Source organism: Canis lupus, chromosome 16, assembly GCF_011100685.1.
Source record: "Canis lupus familiaris isolate Mischka breed German Shepherd chromosome 16, alternate assembly UU_Cfam_GSD_1.0, whole genome shotgun sequence".
Lineage (NCBI taxonomy): Eukaryota > Metazoa > Chordata > Mammalia > Carnivora > Canidae > Canis > Canis lupus.
The window spans coordinates 15,537,063-15,559,525 of NC_049237.1; the positions used below are offsets into that span (position 1 = coordinate 15,537,063).

At 41.8% G+C, this 22,463-nt stretch overlaps 2 protein-coding genes across 3 annotated transcripts; both read left to right on the forward strand.

The window, feature by feature from the left end:
* Positions 1–647: 647 nt before the first annotated feature.
* On the forward strand, positions 648–21,582 carry GIMAP4 (GTPase, IMAP family member 4). Of its 2 annotated transcripts, XM_038559696.1 has the most exons (4): positions 653–786; positions 14,434–14,479; positions 17,611–17,680; positions 19,790–21,582. In XM_038559696.1, exons 3-4 carry the CDS (start codon positions 17,623–17,625, stop codon positions 20,719–20,721), a joined length of 990 nt encoding a protein of 329 aa, XP_038415624.1. In that variant the 5' UTR covers positions 653–786; positions 14,434–14,479; positions 17,611–17,622; the 3' UTR covers positions 20,722–21,582. The 2 variants fall into 2 exon arrangements, with proteins under 2 accessions (XP_038415625.1, XP_038415624.1); XM_038559697.1 differs by lacking the exon at positions 14,434–14,479 and having other exon boundaries at positions 648–786.
* Positions 662–9,717, forward strand: GIMAP7 (GTPase, IMAP family member 7). The gene is made up of 2 exons (XM_038559700.1): positions 662–786; positions 7,835–9,717. Exon 2 carries the CDS (start codon positions 7,874–7,876, stop codon positions 8,747–8,749), a length of 876 nt encoding a protein of 291 aa, XP_038415628.1. The 5' UTR covers positions 662–786; positions 7,835–7,873; the 3' UTR covers positions 8,750–9,717.
* Positions 21,583–22,463: the final 881 nt, after the last annotated feature.

Here is a 22,463-nt window from a genome sequence, read left to right on the forward strand (position 1 = left end):
TACTTGAAGGAGATTGTTCTTAAGGAGAAGTAACTAATTTTATTTAGTGGCAAGATAGAAGCCTCTAATATCGCTGGCCGCTTTCCTCACCTGTGGTCTGTTTGACCTTCTTGCTAAATAACAAACTGATCAAGCCCTGTATCAGTCCCTACATTGATCTCTGGCCGAAGGAAGTGGAGTTTCCTGTCAAAAGTTTGTGGGTTTTATTTCTTTTTATTTTTAAAGATTTTTTGTTGTTGTTGTTCATGAGAGACACACAGAGGCAGAGACCTAGGCAGAGGGAGAAGCAGGCTTCCTGCAGAGAGCCCGATGTGGGATCAGGACCTGAGCTGAAGGAAGACGCTCAACCACCGAGCCACCCAGGTGCCCCTTTGTGATTTTTATTTCTTGAAGATGTAGGAGGGAAGTACTTTCAGATGCATTAGACAGAGGGTGAGACACTGAGCCAGAAATCAAGAGTCCTAGAACTTTCATATCTGCTAGTTAGGTCTAGCCATTCTCAGGGTTTGGGGACAGACCCTCTGCAGGGATAGAAAACATGAAGTTAGGGTTTTCTGAACTCTCCTCCTCTCTCAGAAGGGCCTTCAGTTCTGTTCATAACACTCCCCAAATTATGGGACAGTATTTCTGTTTCTTTAAAGGCAAACTTTTCTTTCACTAGCTCCACCCAATCAGAACTTCCTGGCTCAGCGGTTTCAAAGGCTAGCTACACTTTCCTCACAGTTAGAACAAAAGCTTCGGAAGTCTTCTTTGGAGAAAACCTGAGAACCCATCGTTCAAAAGAAGGTGAGCCTGGCCTCAGAGCAATGGAGCTGTGAGAGGCAGTGGGACATGGGGATATGCATGGGGGTGGATTCTGGGGTGAGAGGGGACGAGGTCCTGTACCAGCAGCACAGCAAGGAGGATGCTGTCAGAGGGGTAGTGGGAGGGTAGGGTGGGAGGAAGGGGACTCGTTGACCCAATGTCCACCTGTCTCATATTTAACAGGACAAACTTGCTGAATAGCATGATACACCTTCCATTAGTTGCTGTTGTGACAGGACAGCTGTTGTCCTCAAGGCAGGTCTTTAGAGCCAGAAGGCAATTTAGAGACCCCTGGATCTAAATCCCTCTTTCTCCTGAAAAAGAATCTGAATCCAAGCCTGTGTGAATGTGATTTTGTTAATCTCCCAAGGATAGCCCAGTCACTAATGGCATAAGAAGTAAAAACTCAGGTTGCTGAGTCCTTACAACATTTAAGGAGGGAAGTTGTATGATTGATAGTGTAGCAGATGAGGCAAGGCGGGAATGCCATGGGGGCGGGAGTAGCTATTCTACAAAGTGCATGAAATCCTTTCGTTGCCTTCCTTAATTCCAGGCCTGCTATAAGTTACGTTTCCGGAAAGAATGTGCACTGTCTATCTCCCTTGTCCTTCCCTGATCTTTCTGATTCAATGTAGACAGAAATGTAGAATCAAGGACCTGAGAAGGAACCAGAAAGAGGCCATAGTTTGTAATGGTTATGCATGAGCGTAGTAGTCAGTCAGACTTTGGATTTGGTCCCTCCTCTGCCCAATGCCTATTAGCACTGTGACCTTGGGCAAGTCTCTCAGCATTTCTGAGCTACATCAATTTCCTCATTTAAAAAGATTAGATTAAGGCTGCCTGTCTGGCTCAGTTAGAAGAGCGTGTGTGTGTGACTCTGGATCTTGGGGATCATGAGTTCGAGCCCCACGTTGGGTGTAGAGATGACTTAAATAAGCGAATAAACTTTTAAAATTAGAATAACAAAATTAGCTTCCTTGCAGGCTATTTTTGGGGAGAAAAGGAAATAACGTATAAAAACTATTTATCAGGGTGCTTGGTATATTGTATACATTTAATAGTTGTTACACTACAAACAAGTTAAATTTTTAAAAAGATTTTTATTTATTTACTTATTTGAGAGAGAGAGAGAGAGAGAGAGAGAGCATGAGCATAAGCAGTAGGGAGGAAGCAGAGGGAGAGGGAGAAGCAGACTCCCGGATGAAAAAGGAGCCAGATGGGGGGCTGGGTCCCAAGACCCTGAGATCATGACCGGAGCTGAAGGCAGATGCTTAACCGACTAAGCCACCCAGGCGTCCCCAAGTTAAATTTTTCACTGAGGGAAATTTTTAACTCATTCAAAGATAACTTCTGTGTACCTAAACCAGGCTTCAGCAATTATCAATTTATGTCAATCTTGTTTCATCTATAAACCCCTCTCATCTGCCCCAGATTATTTTGAAGTAAATATCAGACATTGTATCACTTTATTAGTAAATATTTGAATATGTAAGTCTGAAAGATAAAGACCATTAAAAATATGACTTTTTCAGACTTTGAAAAGCAATTAGGATTTTTAAAATATTACCAGATGTGTTCAGATTCCCCAGTGGTCTCATAATTTTAAAAATTGTTTGAAATCAGATCCAAATAAGGTTCATAAATTGCAATTGTTTGATATCTCTTAGGTTTAGCTTAATAAGTTTCCACCTTCCTGTTTCTTTCTGTGAAATTTTTTTGTTTCAGAAAAGGGCAGTCTTTTGTCCAAAAGAATTGGACAGTGTACATTTTGTTGATTAAACCCTCAAGATGTTATTTAACATGCTCTTCCAGTTTCAGTGTTTAAATTCAGTGTATGAATTTAAATTTAAGGAGAGACTTGATCAGATTAAGGTTTGCCTGGTTTTTTGGAATATTTCATAGGAGCAGTTGTAAACATATCAGCATATTATGTTCACTTCTCTCTCTTCCTGTGATTTAGCAGATGCTAATGACAGCCTATAGTAAAATTGTTTCATTAAGGGTCACAAATTATTATATTCTTATTTTATCCTTCTTTCTTCATTTATTGGATGGAATAATCCTGTAAAAAGAAACTCCCCCTTAACAATTCTTTCATTTCCATGAGGTACAGTTATGTAAAATGAAAGCAATGCTTGATTCTTTCCCTTGTTCAGAATGATGTAATTATTTCCTAGCACACTACAAAGGGAACAACTGACTTCTTTTAAGAAGATGATATTGTTATGAATTCATAGATTTCAACATATTTGATATATTTCAACCCATTGGAAATATTATTCTTTTTTTTTGAAAATATTATTCTTATTGATCCCAAATTGCCCATCTGTCAGAGCCTCTTCTTGATGCTTTAGTCCTTTTGATAAGTTCTGAGTAATTTTTTTTAAAGTAATCTCTAAACCGAATGTGACCCTGATCAAGAGTTGCATGCTCTGCCAACTGAGCCAGCCAGGTGCTCCATGGTCTGAGTAATTTTTGATAGCACCCTTGCCTTATAGTATGACAAGACAGTCTAGGATCCACTTGCACATTTTCTGGCCCAGACCTGGGATCAGTACTTTTTCCTAAGAGTCCTAATGTGTTTAGTGGGAAATAGCATTTGAAGAGCACAGTATGGTCACCAAGGGTTCTCTTTGCCACTGGGTTTGTCACTGGTCTTCAAAACTAAACACACACACACACACACACACACACACACACACACACACAAGTACAGGATAGGATTCCTAAAAAAATTTAAGATTTTTTTTTTGGCAGATTTTTTTCCCTTTTTGGGTTTATGATATACCCCATTAAGGGTGGACAACAAAATTACTGCATTTTTCAAGTTTCTTTGCAACTTTTGTGTGGTTTATCCATTACATGAAATACTATATGTTTCATTTGCTTTTGATTTTTACTAGTGTTTTAAGAAATATTTATTTATTTACTTATTTAAAGTAGGCTCCACGCTGGACCCTAAGGTGGGGTATGAACTTAATGACTCTGTGATCAAGATCTTTTTTAAAGACTTTTTAAAAAATTTATTTACTCATGAGAGACACACACACACAGAGAAAGAGAGAGAGAGAGAGGCAGAGACACAGACAGAGGGAGAAGCAGGCTCCATGCTGGGAGCCAGACATGGGACTCGATCCCAGGACTCCAGGATCACGCCCTGGGCCGAAGGCAGGCACTAAACTGCTGAGCTACCCAGGGAACCTCTGTGATCCAGATCTAAGCTGAGATCAAGAGTCAGATGCCTAACTAACATGCCACCCAGGCATCCCTTATTAGTATTTTAAAATACAGTTTTTGTTGTATAATTATATAAACTATTTACAAGTCTCCCCTACTATCTGAAAGCAGAATGTTCCTATAAAATCTTTCATAAACCAAAATGACATAAAACAGAGAAACAATTACTATTAATTTATATGGAAACATTTTGGGGTATCCCCAGATTCCCCCCAAATAATTTCCCTTATGCATTTCTGATACTTCTAGACACAACTTGCTAACAGATGCACAAAATCAATTGAGGTGAAGCCCACACGCTCACATGGTTCAAAGCTCTATCCACTGGATGCTGGGATGCTGTATGGAGTTCCTGAGAAAGGGGCTTAGCAGCACCACTCTTGCTGCCTAAGATGTGTGCTGCCTCTTTAGTGGCTCATCTAACTGTAAAAAAACTCTGAACGCTGTTTTGCTTTCAGTTTTTTTGTAAAAATGAAAATTCTCTTCAAATTTACTTTGGCTAGCAAGAACAGGCACAGAAGTAGGTCTTTCATAAGAGCAAAGTGGTATAATTTGAACTTTAAAACAGCAGGGAATAACCTGTACATGCGTTTGAGATCAGATCTGTGAAGTCTAAGTATATTCAAAGAAATGCATTTCCCAGCTTCTATTCTTGTTCCCTTCACCCTGTTCTTCCCATCCCCACAAAAGTAACCTTTTTGTTTGTTCACTTTTCAGATTTTCCTGCCATTGCTTTTTCATGTACATGAAATACATATATATACATATATATTATATTTTATACATATAGTTCATGTTCTTCCTTAATTAGAGAAATTGTAGGAAAGTGTGCATTATTTTCTTCACTTTGCCTTTTTTGTTTAATGAAATACCCTGGAGATCTCTTCATACTGGCATATAGAGATATTTCTTAGACCTTTCTACACTTCTCTGTGTAAATATACCTTAGTTTATTCAACCAGTCCCTTCTTAATAGGCATTTGGTAGATTTTTGGGTTTTTTTGCTATTACAAATGGTGATGCAGTGAATAGACTTATGCATAATTTTTATCCTGTATTTTTGTCAGTGTAGCTTTGAGATGTAGGGAAGGAAAAATTCCTCCCCTACCCTTCAAGGTCTTCCAGCTGGACTAAGAACTACATTTTCTTGAGACAGATTAACGAGAGAAAAGACAAAGTGTGCCTGGAGGCCCAGTAATGAAGTTGAGACCAAAAGAAATAACCAAGGCAGGCAATTTTTATACTTTTTAGACAAAGAGACAATGAATCTGGGAGGAATTGACAAGCAAAGAAATCTTAACTTTGGGAGTTTCAATTAGTAAGGAATTCTAAACAGACTTTGGGCTGTGATAGAAAATTAGTAAAAACGAACGGGAGTTGTCTGTACAGCCTTCTTGGCTCTAAATCTCCCATCTCTGGTCATAAGGATGTCTCTTTAGCTCCTGGAACAGGGAGGGCACCTTTTACATGGGAGATTAATTTCCTACTTACAGGGGGATAGAAGACGGTCTGAGTGTCTTTCTTGCACAGGCTGTCTCTTTAGTAACTTTCATTTAAAATAATCAGTATGCCAAAGTGGCACATTTTGGAGTGGCCTGCCCTTATATACAGGCATGTATCCTAAAATTGGGTCTAAATAATCTAGGGATAAACACACATGTACTTTTGCAAGATATTACTAACTTCTCCTCTGTAGATTTTGGACTGTTTTTCCATTCCCATTAGAAATGGAGAAGAGGACCTATTTCCTCTAAACTTTTACCAACAGATTATACTAGCAAATTTTTGGATTTTTGCCAAACCTGTAGGTGAGAAATAGTATCTCCAGTGTAATTTTAATTGTTTTAATTTAGTTATCTTACTTTTCCTATGTTTGATTTATTTTTCTCTACTTTAAGTGGGTGTTAATATCTTTTTATATATTCAAGGGACATTTTTATCCTTTGAACTGTTCATTCATATGTCTTGCTCCATTTTCTATCAAGGTGTTGGTCTTTTGTTTCTCTACTTTTAGGAATTCTGTATAGTAGGTTAATTTTCTCTTTTATTCATCATTGTTATTCTTTGTCTAATAGGAAAATTAACGCTCTTTGATATGGGTTGGAAAAATTTCTCCCCTACTTTGACATTTGTGTTTTAATTGTCTACAGTGTTCTTGGCTTCACATTATCTTTTAGATTTTTATGTCATCAAATTTATGAGTCTTTTTTCTTACTCTCTTTAAAATCTTAGAAATATTTTCCCCACCCCTAGGTTACAAAGAATTTATCTGCATTTTTTCTAGTATTTTTATGAATTAATTTTTATGTTTAGATTTCTAATCTACTTAGAATTTGAATGGCATAAGACAGTGGAGGCAGTTTTGTGTTTTTCTATATGGTTTTATAGTTACCCCAATGCTGGTTATTAGTCCATCTTTTTCCCCATTGATATGAGATGCTGTCTTATTGAATATAATTGTGGCATAATATAATTGAATTGAATATTCAGGAATATAGTATGATAAGTTTGATCTGTTTTTGAATTTTCTGGTTTTGTTTCACTGTTCTCTCTATTCATTTACTGACATCATACTGCCTTAATTTTAGAGGCTAAAATGCTTTACTATCCTGTAGAGCCAGTCATCCCTCATAGTTTTTCTTTCTTTTTAAAAAAGATTTTATTTATTTATTTATTTATTTATTTATTTATTTATTTATGAGAAACAGAAAGGCAGAGAGGTAGAGACACAGGCAGAGGGAGAAGCAGGCTCCATGCAGGGAGCCTGATGTGGGACTCGATCCCGAGGCTCCAGGATCATGCCCTGGGCGGAAGGCAGCGCTAAACCGCTGAGCCACCCAGGCTGCCCAGTTTTTCTCTTTCTTGATTGTCCAGGCTAATTTTCTTTTTTATGCATCCAGATGAATTGTTAGTCAACTTTTTAGGTGTAAGGGGAAAAAAGTGGTAACAAAAAATTTTAAATTTATATAAAATAGCATAAAAGAAGTATCTATTAACTCAAATTTTATGAAATGATTTAAACATGAATCAGTGTTGAATTTGGTGACATGTCTTCTGCGTCTAGGTATTTTTTTCTTTATGTATTCATGGGAATGTATTATAACAACCCAAGTTTCTCATATTGAACTACCCTAGTATTTCTGAAATCACATCTAATCATGGTGTATTACTTTTTTAGTGTCTAATAATTTATTTAGGATATTTGTATTAGTATCATAAATGACAGGTCTGTAGCTTTATTTATTGAAATCTTCATTAGTCTTCAGGATCAATATCATACTTCTGCCATAGAAAGAATTGAAATCCCCTCCCCTTTTTTAAAGATCTTATTTATTTATTCATGAGAGACACAGAGAGAGAGGCAGAGACATAGGCAGAGGGAGAAGCAGTCTCCCTGCAGGGAGCCCGATATGGGACACAGTCCCAGAACCCCGGGATCACAACCTCAGCCAAAGGTAGACGCTCAACCACTGGGCCACCAAGGTGCCTGAAATTTTTCCCTTCTTTTTTAAATGATCAGGAATAGCTTAAGAAGCATTGAGATTATTAGATCTTTAAGGGTTTAGATGAGTTCCCCATGAAACCATCTGGATCTAGTACTCTTTTGTGTGGAAACTCTATAGCTATTTTATTATTTCTTCCACAATAATTGAACTGTTTCATCTCTGTCTTTATGGGATCAACATGGATAATAGACTACTATACACTTTCAAGGAAGAACAAAAAAAAAGAAAAGAGGGCGTAATATTTTCCACTTACATTGATCCTTTACCTTCTCCTTGCCTTCCTTAAGGTCTGTGGATACTAAGCCCTAAAGCCTCTTGATATTAACATGGCTGACCCTCAGGACAACACTCTGAGGATTGTTCTGGTAGGGAAAACTGGAAGTGGAAAAAGTGCAACAGCGAATACCATTCTTGGGAGACAAGTATTTGACTCTAGAATTGCAGCCCATGCTATCACCAAAGAGTGTCAGAAAGCATCCCGGGAATGGGAAGGGAGGAAACTTCTTGTTGTTGACACCCCAGGGCTCTTTGATACCAAGGAGACCCTGGACACTACTTGCAAGGAAATCAGCAGGTGTGTTATCTCCTCCTGTCCTGGGCCCCACGCCATCCTCTTGGTTCTACAGTTGGGCCGCTACACAGAGGAAGAGCAGAAGACCGTGGCATTGATCAAGGCTGTCTTTGGGAAGCCAGCCTTGAAGCACATGATCATGTTGTTCACTCGCAAAGATAACTTAGAGGATCAGAGCCTAAGTGACTTTATAGAGAGCGCAGATGTGAAGCTAAAGAACATCACCAAGGAGTGTGGGGACCGCTACTGTGCCTTCAACAACAGAGCCAAAGAAGCCGAGAAGGAAGCTCAAGTGCAGGAGCTGGTGGAGCTGATAGAGCAGATGGTGCAGAGCAATGGCGGGGCTTACTTTTCTGATGACATTTACAAGGACACAGAGGAAAGGCTGAAACGAAAGGCAGAAATCCTGAAGAAAATCTACACTGATCAATTAAATAAAGAAATTAAACTAATAGAAAAGGAATATGCTCATTTATCACAGAAAGAAAGAGAGGAAAAAATAAAAGTACTGAGGATGAAGTATGAGGAACAAATAAAAAATCTAAGGGAAGAAGCTGAGAAGGGAATATTTGGAGATGTTTTAAATAGTATTATGAGGGTACTTTCAAGAATATGGCATATGTTTTGGTAATAATGTCAATTTTACTTTTGCTTCTGAATTTACTATGGCTTGTAATAGTGGTAGATTGTATTTTCCAAAGATAGCTAACAATATATTCTATCCTACTTATTCTTCTTACAATCTGACCTTGTTACTTTTCCCACTGAGTTGCAGGGTCTGTGTCTCCTACTTTGAAATTAGACAGGCTTTGTGACTGTTTTGATAAATAGCGGATGGCTAAAGCAACCTCTTGTGACTCTATGGCTAGACATGGAAAATGCCCCTTGCCCTGCAGGGGGGCTTGCCCTTGGGACTAAGCCATCATGTTATGAGAAAGGCCATGTTGTCCATTGAGAGGCTCCCATGAAGAGGGCTTGACGTCGCTGGCCTACTCCCCTGGCTCATCTTTCATTTCCTAGCCGGACCAACTTGGAAGCCATGCAAGCAAGGCAACACGGAAGGAAGCTCTCTGGCTGCCCTGCCACCTCAGACAAAGTTGCAAAGAGCAGAGATGAGTCCCTTCCAAATTGCAGATTGAAGAGAAAAAAAAATGATGGTGGTTGTTTTAAGCCACTGAGCTTCAGAATGGTTTGTTATGTAGTGACAGCTAACCAGAGTGGAGCCCCTTCCCAGCTCCATTTGCCACCACCTCCTTTTCCCACCTGTCCCTCTTTACAGGGCCAACAAATTGAAGAAGTTACAAAATTAGCATGCTCAGGCAATGATATATAGAGTTGAAAGACTCCATTTAGGAAAATTCAAATAAGAAATCCTGCATACATTAAGTGTTAGTGCCGCTGGTAACATGCACTGTTCTAGGGCTTGTCTACGAGTCCCCTTTAGGGAAGCATTGGCTTTCTCTGGACTATTGAACATACAACTTCTGTGAGTTGATTTTTTTTCTCTTAACCTCATATTCTATTTTGGAAGATTAAAACATACCAGAGGAAAAATGAGTAAATCAAATAAATCATTATCTCTTTACTTGTCAAACGAAATATTGCTTACTCAATTATCTACATATTTTGTATCCCAACTATCTCCACATGATGAGGACTCTGGAAGTTCCAGCCTTTTATGTGTGCATGAAACTTGTTATTGTAATGTGTGATAGTCATGACCCACAATGTGGAACTTAAACTAGGATTTTTTTTCAAAGATTTTATTTATTTATTCATGAGAGACACGCAGAGAGAGGCAGAGACATAGGCAGAGAATGTGTCCACATGGGTGATGAGTTTCTTCCAGAAATGAGAAAGTTAAAGGTGACAGGTAAGGTTGTCAGGGGAAGGGTAGGGTCAGGAGCAATAGTGTTCAGTTAGGTTTGTGACAAGTTGAATATCAGTTGTCAAAGGGTCCAATATAAATGAACTGCATTAACCTGAAATTTTGGTCTGAAGATTATGTGACAGTCTTGGAATGAATGGTAGGATAGTATATAAATATAAATATCCCCCCCCAAAATAAATAAATATAAATATCCCCCTCAATTTCACCTGGGTCTTCAATATCCCCACCTGGCCAATATCCCCACCGTCCAAAGCTGTATGCTAGAAGATCCATGTAAGACTTACAAAGGAAGGAGCAAGAACCAGTTTTGTGAGGTTTAGTTCTTCAACTAATTTGATAGCTATTTGGAGGAGTCAAGAGGAAAGGATTTTTAAAAGAATTATTTATTTATTTATTTATTTATTTATTTATTTATTTATTTATTATTTGAGAGACAGGCAGCATGTGAAGAGGGGAGGGGGCAGAGGGAGAGATAATCCTGAAGCAGTCTCCCTGCTGAGCAGGGAGCCTGACTGGGGTGGGGGCAGGTGGATGAGGGGGCTTGATCCCAAGACCCTAAGACCAGGACCTGACCTGGAATCAAGAGTCAGTCACCCAACCAATTGAGCCACCCAGGCACCCCCAATTTTTTTAAAATTTTACCTATTTAAGTAATCTCTCACTCGACTTGGGGCTCTCGAACTCAAGAACTTGAGATCAAGAGTCCCATGCTGTTTTAACCGAACCAGCCAGGGACCCCAAGAGAAAAAGACTTTTTGAAAGAGATCATTTCAGTTATAGGGACAATGACCTAATTCTAGGGGTTCATCTGGAGAACAGTCTACCTACCTGGTGCAAAAAGTGACCAGGTGTAGTTGTGGGATTAAATAAAGGAGGGACCCTAGGGACTCTGATCTGTGGCCCTGCCCAGCAGATGGAGGTTCCCTCTGCCTCAAACCAAGTGAGGTGGCCTCTGGACCTTGATGTTGCCAGAGAGTGTGGCTGCGTATGTTCCGAGATTCCTGAGGGGACTTGATCTGTGTCCCTTGGAGTTTGGCTTTGCTGTCTAGTGGTCCCATGGGACATAGGACATGAAGAGATGTTGCTGTGCTCTATGGAGGGAGCAGGGGACACATGGAGGTAGCTGTCTGGGGAACAGTCAAAACTTTCACTAACTGCAGGGGAAAAGTAAGTGTTGCTCATAAATTAAATGTGGGCCACAGAGGTGGGAGTCAGTTATGCATATTGTACAGAGAGGGGACACATGGAGGTGGCTGTCTGGGGACAGGGGTAAGTGAACAGCACATGAGGAACATCTGTGGCTCATACCCACAGCCGTTGTTTGTGATGGTGTTTCACTGGTGTCTACATACTTGAGCATTTATTCAACTGCATTCTCTAATTATGTGTGGTTTATTACATGTCAAAGATATTTGTATTTTCTATTTTAAATGGGGTTGTCTTGGGATGCCTGGGTGGCTCAGCGGTTGATCGTCTGCCTTCGGCTCAGGCCTGATCCCGGGATCCAGGATCGAGTCCCACGTCGGGCTCCCTGCGAGGAACCTGCTTCTCTGCCTCTCTCTCTCTCTCTCTCTCTCCAATAAATAAAAATAAATAAATAAATGGGATTGTCTTTGTATTTTTATAAATTTTAAGAGCTCTTTACACATTCTATTTTTTTGTCCAATCTTTATCAAATATATACCTAAGTTCTTTATCTGGTATATGAATTTTTTTTTAATTTTTATTTATTTATGATAGTCACACACAGATAGAGAGAGAGGCAGAGACACAGGCAGAGGGAGAAGCAGGCTCCATGCACCGGGAGCCCGACGTGGGATTCGATCCCGGGTCTCCAGGATCGCGCCCTGGGCCAAAGGCAGGCGCCAAACCGCTGCGCCACCCAGGGATCCCTATCTGGTATATGAATTGCAGATAGTTTCTCCCAGTTTGTAGCTTGCTCTTTTTTAAAAAATTTATTTCCTTACTGCTTATCTTCAGATATATATTTTCCTGATTATTTTTCATTCTTTCTATTTCCTACTATGTACACTGAAAGCTAAATTTTAATCTGCAGTTACTGCTTTAGCTGCATTTTGTAAGCTTTCTACTTGTCCAGCCTATTCCATATTTCACTTTCTTCCCCTTCCTCTTTGTGGTTTAATTGGAATTATTCGGTTTTTGCCCCCCACATTCTATTTTTTTCTCTATTAGTTTGGAAATTATATTACACTTTTCCTGTAGTCACCCAGTGATTATAAAACACAGTCGTTACTTCTCAAAGTCACAAGAAATTTACGTTTTAATTTTCTTCTATACAACAAATTACTTTAGAACATTTAAATTCTGTTCCCACTCTCCACCCCAATCTATATATTGTTATTGTTGAATATTTAATTTTCCTATTTTTTTCCTTTTTAAACCCTAGGAAGTATTAACAGTATTTTATATAGTTTACATTTGTTTAAACTTAGTCTTTTTTTATTTTCCTCCTCCTCTGATTTTACTGTGATTGCTCTCCTCTTGCCTCAGATATATTCCCTATAAATTTCTCATCTGAGACTGTGTTGGTGGCAAGAAATCTCAGTCTCTCTTGTCTGAAATGTATTTTTAAAAATATTTTATTTATTCATGAGAGACACAGAGAGGTGGAGACATAGGCAGAAGGAGAAGCAGACCCCCTTGCTGAGCAGGGAGCCCTGATGCAGGGCTCGATCCAGCACCCTTGGGATCATGACCTGAGCTGAAGGCAGACACTTAACCCATTGAGCCACCCAGGCACCCCCTCCACTGATTTCTTCATAGTGATAGAGGAAGCCAGAGAAACAGTGGAGGCAGATTTTCAATGTGCTAAGAGAAAATAACAACTAGCCTGAAATCCTGCACTCAGGGAAATAACTGTCAAAAATGAAAGCAAAATACATACATTTCAGAAGTGCCTGGGTAGCTCAGTCAAGTGTCTAACCTCGGCTCAGGTCATGAACCTGGGTGTTGTTACAAATGTAAACCATCACAGAGAATTTCCTTGTAAGTATTGATGCTTGTGACCCAAATAAAGAATATCTAAGTAATGGTTTGGGGGTTTAATAGTACTTAAAATTTCTGTTATATTTTACATCAATCTCTGCTCCCACTCCCACACTTAAATAGAGAATGATACAGACCTTCTAGCTGGGCTTAAGCTTAGAAATGAAATATAATCCTATCCTTTCTCTCTTCAGATCACTTCAGAATCACAGATATGTGTTCATACTCTGCTTGTTTTTCTGACTTGCTTTCGTTTGCTTATTTCATCTAAGGGCTGAGTTGTGCTTGTTATTTAGGTTCTATTGTTCTGGAATGTTCTTTATCCTCACTGCTAGTGCATGATTTGTTCCTTTGCCCTGTCTCCTGTTTTAAAGAAGTCATCAGGGGCGCCTGGGTAGCTCAGTGGCTGAGCATCTGCATTCAGCTCAGGTTGTGATTCCCAGGGTCCCGGGATTGAGTCCTGCATTGGGCTCCCTGCATGGAGCCTGCTTCTCCCTCTGCCTGTGTCTCTGCCTCTCTCTGTGTGTCTCTTATGAAGAAATAAATAAAAGCTCTAATAAATAAATAATTAATGTAGTCATCATCCGGTGCTTATATACACCAGGCCAACCCCATACTATCCTCAGAGATACTTATATCTTCTATTTTATCTCTTTGGAATTGTTAGCAGTTTGTATAATCACTCAAGTGCTATGCAACTTTAAATAAAGTCTCAGGGACACCTGGGGGGCTCAGCGGTTAAGCGTCTGCCTTCAGCTCAGAGCGTGATCTTGGAGTCCTGGGATGTAGTCCCACATCAGGATCCTTGCAGGAAGCATGCTTCTCTCTCTGCCTGTGTCTCTGCCTCTGTGTGTGTCTCTCATAAATAAAAAAAATCTTTTTTTTTTTTTAAAAAAGGAAAGAAATAAAGTCTCAGTTATGGGGTGTAATAGTAAACTGGCTTTCATACTGGGATCCCCCCCCCCATACTCACAGTTTGCATTTTCATGGCAGGTAGTGTCAGATGTCAATGATTAGCCTATTGCAAATGGTCTGAGCACCATCTCACAGGGTGACTTTGTACCCATATAATTAATTAAATGAAGATCATTTACCCTCTCTTGCTTGAGCGGATGAGACCTTGGAAATAGCAGCTCTTTCTCCCTCAGTCACTGGGAGGAAGGAGAGGCAGTAGGGCTGCCTACACTGATACTGGCTTAAAGCAGTAGGGGCAGATGTTAGGCTGGAAGGCCTGATATGCTGAGTTGTGGGGTTGGGGACTATAGGCTTTCAGAACAGCTAAGTCACCCAGGACCCCTACAGAAAGTTCTGTTTGCAACCACTGGATGATGAAGTGGGCAGGTCTCTTACTCTAGCACGTTTGGACGGCTCCTCCTCTCACTTCCTCTTCTCTTCTTTTTCTCAACATCTTGTCTTAGAATTGCCTTCAAACTTAGAGAAGGGAGCAGCACCCAGATTTTCCAGGTAAGAGGAAAAGGGGTATTTGGGGAGAGGGTAACGTGATTTGGTGGACAGAGGACCTCTCCCTTGGGTGTAGATCTTAAACCTACTGGTATATTCCTTCTCAGAAGGTATAGGTCTTGTTACTACCTGTTTCTTGTTTTTGCTGATATTAGGTTGTAATCTGTTTGTTTAAAGATCTTATTTATTTGAGAGAGCACCTCCATGCAAGTGGGGGCGGGACAGAGGAAGAGGGAGAAGCAGATTCCTTGCTGAGCAGAGGGTCTGATGTGGGGCTTGATCCCAGGGTCCTGGGATCATGACCTGAGCCAAAGGCAGATGCTTAACCCAGAGAGCTACCCAGACACCCCTATAATCTGTTTTGAAGGCTGAGCCCTACAAATCAATGCATCTTTCAGGGGTTGCTGTCCAAAGGATATTTGTTAAAATAAGTGATTCCTTATGGTAGGGGAACAGGGGACTAGCTGGGGACAAGGCACAAGCCGGGGCAGCTCATTGGCAAGCCCTTGAGACAGGTAGAGGGACATTCTTCTAGGGACTCAACTGCCTCCATGTTCATAATGTGCTGAAGGTGAAAGTCCATCTTAGCCCGACCCCCAGGAGCCTGTAGGTCTACTTTAACATATAAAAACTCCTTTGGGGGATCCCTGGGTGGCGCAGCGGTTTGGCGCCTGCCTTTGGCCCAGGGCGTGATCCTGGAGACCCTGGGTCGAATCCCACGTCGGGCTCCCGGTGCATGGAGCCTGCTTCTCCCTCTGCCTGTGTGTCTCTGCCTCTTTCTCTCTCTGTCTCTCTCTCTCTCTCTGTGTGATGACTATCGTAAATAAATAAAAATAAATTAAAAAAATTAAAAAGAAAGTGCTAAAAAAAAAAAACTCCTTTGGAAATTTCCTTTGTCTCTAAACCCCCCAAAGTATATGATCACCCCCCAAGCACATGTTGCACCCCTACACATCTGACGGGTCTCATGACTCAGGCCTAATTAGACAGGAATCAGTGACCTTTCCCCAATAATAGCTACCCCCTCACAGTCCTGGAAACCCTGCTTCCAAAATTCCTTAGAGAACACGCTGTCCCCAAACCCCTCCTGACTCCCAGGTATATAGTGAGCCACCCCTCAGGGGCCTGGGTCAACTGCTCTTCCTGCCCACAGGTCCTGGCCTCGGGCTTTAAAAAAAACCCACCATTTTGCACCAAAGACATCTCAAGAATTCTTTTTTGGTCGTCGGCTCCAGACCTCACCCCACCAAACCTCACCTATATTCCAAAACTTCATCACTTTAACTATTTATAGAATATATAAATAAACTTAAAGCTTTCAGGGGTAGAGTTGGGTAAGCAGACAGAAGTCACTCCGTGGGGAGCAGATGGGAGATGTGAGAAGTACAGCTCACTGTCACCTGCCCCAAAGCCAGCACCTAGGTCAGGCCCAGAGGCTCTCTTTTTTTTTTTTTTTTTTCAAATTTTTATTTATTTATGATAGTCACAGAGAGAGAGAGAGAGGCAGAAACACAGGTAGAGGGAGAAGCAGGCTCCATGCACCGGGAGCCCGACGTGGGATTCGATCCCGGGTCTCCAGGATCGCGCCCTGGGCCAAAGGCAGGCGCCAAACCGCTGCGCCACCCAGGGATCCCTCAGAGGCTCTCTTACCCAGCTAACCTAAGTGCCTACTCAGACCTGCCTCCAGAGGGAGGTCTGAGCCTCGCTCAGAGTTGGGGAAAAGGAATCTTAGGAGGTGGGATGACAGAGATGTCCCCCCACACCCCACCCCGCCGCCCTCAGGTGACTCTCGGCAGTTCAGGAGGAGCTAAGGACCAATGATGCTTGTTTTGTTTTTATGTTTTGTGGGTTTTTTGTTTTGTGTTTTAGAGAAGGAGAGGGGGCAGGCAGGGACCGAGGGAGAGAGAGAGACTTAAACGGGCCCCATGTCAGCATGACCTGAGCCAAAATCAAGAGTTGGCCACTTGACTGACTGAGCCACCTAGGCTCCCCTGGATGCTTATTTTTAGGGAGTAGGAGAACTCAGCCCCCAGAGTCAGTGCCACAAAAGTACAGTCCTCTGTTTTTACATCGGAATTGGGATAAACAGCACAGCACTGCAGAATGGAGAGAACCCAGGGGCACCTGGGTGACTTAGACCCTTGAACATCTGGCTTAGATCATGATTTAAGGATCATGAGATTGAGCCCCGCATCATGATCTGTGCTGGGCATGAAGCCTGCTTAAGGTTCTCTCTCCTACCCCCTCTGCAGCTCCCTTGACTCACTTAAATAAGATTAAAAAAAAAATATATATATATATATAGAGAGAGAGAGAGAGAGAGAGAGCCCACATGCTGGAAGAAGGACCTTAAGAAATACCCCAAAACCTTTTGTTTTCCTTTTCTGTTATTCTACCTACCTACTCCCTAGCACCCATCACTAACATCAAGTTTGTGGCCAAAGCTGATCTTTAAAATTGTGTGATTTCTCTTCTCAGTGTACAAGAAGCTGTTTCTTATTCCTTATCCTTACGGGATAAAGAAATGAACGACTCTTCCTACAAAAGAAATATCTGTCCTTGTAATAGTATTTAGATTTTTTTTTTTTTTGATGGCTTCTTATCAGATGAGCCTGGCCTTAACAACTAGTATTTTCAGCCTGTCCTAGTCAAAGTCCGCTCCAATAAGAGTTCTGTGTAGGGAAACAAAATTCAACCAAGTAAATTTGAAGATCCAGTTGGTCTTATTAATGATTCCTGAATCAGGCAGCACCTTATCCAGCAAATAGAGGGGACAACCACTGACCTACACAAAAGAAAGGCACAAGGGCAGAGAGAGGTCATTAAAATAGAAGAAGAAAGGAATTTATTAGCAAGGAATGCATTGTTTAGGCACTGCTGGCTTCAGACAGTCCTTAGGATTGCCAGGAAAGGGCACCTGGAAGCAGTGCCTATGAAGTCCTCGAAGCCCTCGAAACATTTGTTTGTGTAGAGAAAAAGGAACAATCTGGAGAGTGGAGAAGCATTGGGAAATCAAGGAGGAGAAAGCAAGAAGCCAGTTTACAGAAAAAATGAAACTGATGGCTACGCGGGGTTGAGGTTTCTACTTACTTTCTATTTCCCTAAAATGACATGTCATGTTTCTTTCTGTCCAGGAGTTCATTGCAATGGCAGCCCTGATGTCCAGTGCAAGCTCCGGTGCCAGTGAACCCCTGAGCAGCTTCGGTGAGAGGGTGTCCGGCCCAGAGGGAGGACAGCTATTAGGGGGTGTTCTCCTGCACTGGCCACCAGCCCTCATGCCAGCTGGAGCACTGTACCCCATCCCCATGTCTGATTTCCTCTCCATTCACTCTGGACCCTCTTGCACTTTCTCCTGGTAAAGGGCCTTTCTGTTTCTCCTCCCCTGATTTTCTGCTCCCTCTCTACCAATGCCCTCAGGATGTCCTGAGGTTGGAGTCTTCCATGGTGCTGCTAACTGAATAATCATCTGAACTCCCATCTACATTTTTCCTTAGATAATCCTCACCATCCTGTATTCGATGTTCTTGATTTCTGGAAGTCACTTGTCTCACCCCAGGATTCTGGTTATCAGATGCAGGCAACTCTGCATTAGGGTTGGTTCTGCTAATCCTCAGAAGGAGAGGGGGATTCCCTATAGATTTCGTGGAAGCCAGAGTTGGGGTTCTGCAATCTCTCTCCTCTATTTGGTATTTTTAAAAGAATATTCCAATTGACAGGGTAGATGGAAGGGGACAAAATGGAAGCGGAGAGACCACCTGGGAGCCTCTGGAAGCATGGATGCTGATGGTAGCTTGAGCTAGTGTAGTGGGCTTCCAAGTGGAGAGAGGCACAGATTTGCAGGTGAAGTCAAGAGAACACGCTGCTGGGCCAGATGTGGAAAGTAAAGGAAAGAGAAGAATCAAGAGCAGTGCCTAGATTTTTGGTCCGAATGGCAATATTCCCCCTGAGAAATAAGATGGGGCTTATAACAGTGTCTGGAATTGTGAGTGTGGTGATGTATGCATCATCTTCAAGCCAAAATGGAAGGTTGTGATACAGGATTCCTCATGCAGAAATCAGCCTCCTTCAAGGGCTATGCAGGTAGGGTCCACCTTCTCGGAGAAACAGGCTCTCAAATGTGATTGCGCCCTGTTTATCCATCCCAGGGGTCCTGGCTCTGTGCTTAACAAATACTGAAGCCCAGGCCCGTACTGACACAGTAAGATGTGCAGAGGATCACTGAATACCAGTGCGGAAGAACTGCATAGATGATTTGGAGTTGCACTCAAGGCTCAGTGGTTGTTCCGAGAACAGAGTTTCTGTTGCTAGGCTGCGCTGTGCAGGTGTTAGCTGTCGACTTTCCTAGGAAGAAAATGTGCTTCATCTGGTGGAAATAAGAGAGGATAACTCCATCGATGTATGGGTTTCTTCTTTCTTTTTTGATCTATCGAAGAATTTTATAGTCCCTTCAGAGAACTGTCAATATTTTCTGGCTATAATTCTTTAATGTCTTAATTTAGAATGTAAAAAAAATGTAGCTAGATTCTAATCTAAGGTCTTTATTTTTTTAAAGAGTTTCTTTATTTATTAATGAGAGACACAGAGAGAGGGGCAGAGACACAGGCAGAGGGAGAAGCAGGCTCCCTGCGGGGGGCCCGATGCAGGACTCGATCCCAGGACCCCGGGATCATGACCTGAGCCAAAGGCAGACACTCAACCACTGAGCCACCCAGGACCCTGAAGGTCTTTAACTTTAAATGAAGGTATTCTGTTCTCTCTTGGGTCACAATCCCTGACAGGATGGTCACACATAGGAACTAGAAAGGGATGCTTTGTCTTTCTGCCCTGGCATCCCTTTTGTACCTCGCAAGGATGGGATGGTTTGTATGACCTGCCCACTTGACTCCTTAATGGAAAGAGGAAAAGTTCCATTTTGAATACAGTTTGGGGAAGGAACTCCCACTGAGAGGTCCCAAAGTCAGATTTCGTGTTACTTCCTGCATGGCTCTGATGACCAGCTACCAGCAGCAGCTCTGAGTTCTCTTCTTGAACTATTTTGTTTCCTCTTCTGTGGGCTACTTAGCTATAAGAGGTAAGAATAAGAAGCTCAAGAGAATCCTGGAAAGTATTTGGCCCTTTTCCAAGCGCTGCAAGAGGAACCTCAGGCTGTCTATAGACTTTCAATAGGCTTCTATAGAAGGGTGCTGAAGTCACTCACAGGAGGGGAGCCTCAGGCAATAGAGGAGGGGGTTGTATGAGGGGGACAGGGGCCCTGCTGGGGAAACAGCTAGAGGTCCATCTTAATGCTGTGGCTTCTGTTTCCTGATATCCAAGGGCTTGGATCCCAAGACTGCAGAGACTCACAACTGAGACTTGTCTTAGTGGGAAAGACTGGAGCGGGAAAGAGTGCAACAGGCAACAGCATCCTTGGAGAGAAAGTGTTTCATTCCAGCATCGCAGCAAAATCTGTCACCAAGGTCTGTAAGAAAGGGAGCAGCAGGTGGCATGGGAGAGAACTCATCGTCGTGGATACGCCTGGCATTTTCGACACCGAGGTACAGGATGCTGACACGTGCAGAGAGATTGCTCACTGCATCCTCCTGACCTCCCCGGGGCCTCACGCTCTGCTCCTGGTGGTCCCGCTGGGCCGGTATACTCAGGAAGAACGCAAGGCCATGGAGAAGATTCTGCAAATGTTTGGACCCCGAGCTCGGAGGTATATGATTCTCTTATTCACCCGGAAAGATGACTTGGATGGCATGCATTTCCAGGACTACTTAAAGGATGCTTCAGAAGATATCCAAGAGCTGGTGGACATGTTCCGGGATCGCTACTGTGTGTTCAACAATCGAGCAACAGGAACTGAGCAGGAGGCTCAGAGAATGCAGCTACTCACCCTGGTCCAGCGCGTGGTGATGGAGAATGAAGGAGGATGTTACACCAATAAGATGTTCCAAAAGGCTGAAGAGGAGATTCAGAAAAAAATCGAAGTGTTACAAGAATTTTACAGAGCAGAGCTAGAGAGACAGAGAGTGCAGATAAGAGAGGAGTTTGGAGAGAAAATCAGAATGCTGGAGGATAAACTGGAGCAGCAAAAACGACAGGAAGAAATGGAGATGAAGTTGGCAGAGAGGGAGGCTTTCTACGCTCTAAAGCAGCAGAATGCCAGAAATGAAGTTGAGAGTGAAAGTGGGATACTTGATATCATCATGAAAGTACTGGAGATGGCTTTCCATGTTTTCTTCTACCTATTTAAGGAAGATTAAACTGAATGAAAAGATCTCCTTATTCCCTGTGTGTTTCCTGGTGGTCTTGCCCCACCTCTACCTCCCAACTTGTTCACCAAAGTCAGAGTGCTCCGAGTTGTGTGTCCCAGGCTCTCCCAACTAAAGTGTGTAATAAAGCTCACTGTCAGCAATTGGTAGAGGTCTGGTTGACTTAACAGAGGAGGGATAAATTCTCAGTTTGTGGAACTCCAAAGCAGAAAGTACTGATGCCCTCTGCCTTGTGAATTCTTCAAAGAAGATGACCTCGAACTTTCTCTATTGCTCCCTCATAAAAGTTTCTCCTCTAGATTCTTTCTAGATTGCTGGATCATCTCCCTCTGCTGCTTCTACCACTTATTTTTGCCCTTAGGACATAGTGAGGATAACCTTAGCCATAGGGTTGGTTAGAAAGATCAGTTCTGTGTGTTGGGTAATCTATAGATGGAGATACTTATAGAACTCTTTCCACATGATTGGAAATATGTGTTTAATTATATTTTTACAGAAGGACTCAAATTGTTCCTTACCATCTGCCCCCTGAAGAACAATGGAGCATCTGGAAAATAGATCTCTCAGAACTCAACTAAGTAAAATTCCAGAAAGAGTGGATGAAAGAGATTCAACACATAAGAGAGCAATGTTCAGACATCCAAAGCAGCTCTTTGACCAACCTCAATGCAAAAGTATTTGCTGAATAACCACTTTTCCTTGTGAAACCAATTGTTGCCATCACATCTTGATTATTTACTGCTTACTTATTGCTTTGGAGGTCATCCCCACATTGCCCACCCCCACCCAGTTGAATTGTTTGTTTACTGTTACTACAATAAATCTTTTCTGTTCTCTCATATTTGTATAAAATTGGAGTCCACTCTTTCTTGGAAAATACCACTGCTATATCTTCTAAGAACACAGGGATGAGTTTCATTTTTTTTTTTGTAAAATTTCAAGATGATTTCGGAACTAGTCTTCATCAACCTTCAAGACATCTCTCCTCCTCTTTCCCGGAACACTCCAGCCACAGTTTCAGCCCCTCCACCAGTCCAACACCACATTCTCCTTGATTCATTCATTCTGCACTAATAGAAATCATGTGTAACCAAGATTTCAGAGACCTTTCTGGTTTTCCTGGTGCAAAAATTCCCCTTTGTGATATGGATAACAAAAGTAAGAGGTGCCTCTATCCCTTTTCTCCTGGGTACTTCTCACCTAATCATTTCTAGGGCTTCCCAAAGCACATCTCCATGTTCTACCAACATGTCCTGGTGGAGATATGTGACTTATGCCAACTCTCCTTGCTCTGCCATCTTGAAATTGGCAAGCCACTTTGCTTTGAATGAAGGTTTAAATATAAAACTTAAACCTTAAATATAAACCTCCCTTTAAAGCAATGTAAACCTTCATTAAAGCAAAGCAAAGCAAACCTTCTCTTAAAGTTTAAATATGCCTCTCCCTTATTTTCCCAAACCACAAATGAGTTTGGACTGTACATTTACTAAAAGTTAGCAAAGGCTTGAGGATAAGAGAAGCATAACACAGAAAACTTACATTTTGAAATAGCCACTCAGAGGGAGACAGATTTGATTGCACTCTGCAGAACATAGGTGCACTTTGAGTGTACCGTTTCCATCATTGGAGTTTCAGGCAAAATTCCATTATGAATTTAACATCCTGTTGTGTTATGACCTTCTGTAAGCAAATATTTCATCAAAGAGCCACGTATAGCTCCCCAGAAAAAGTAA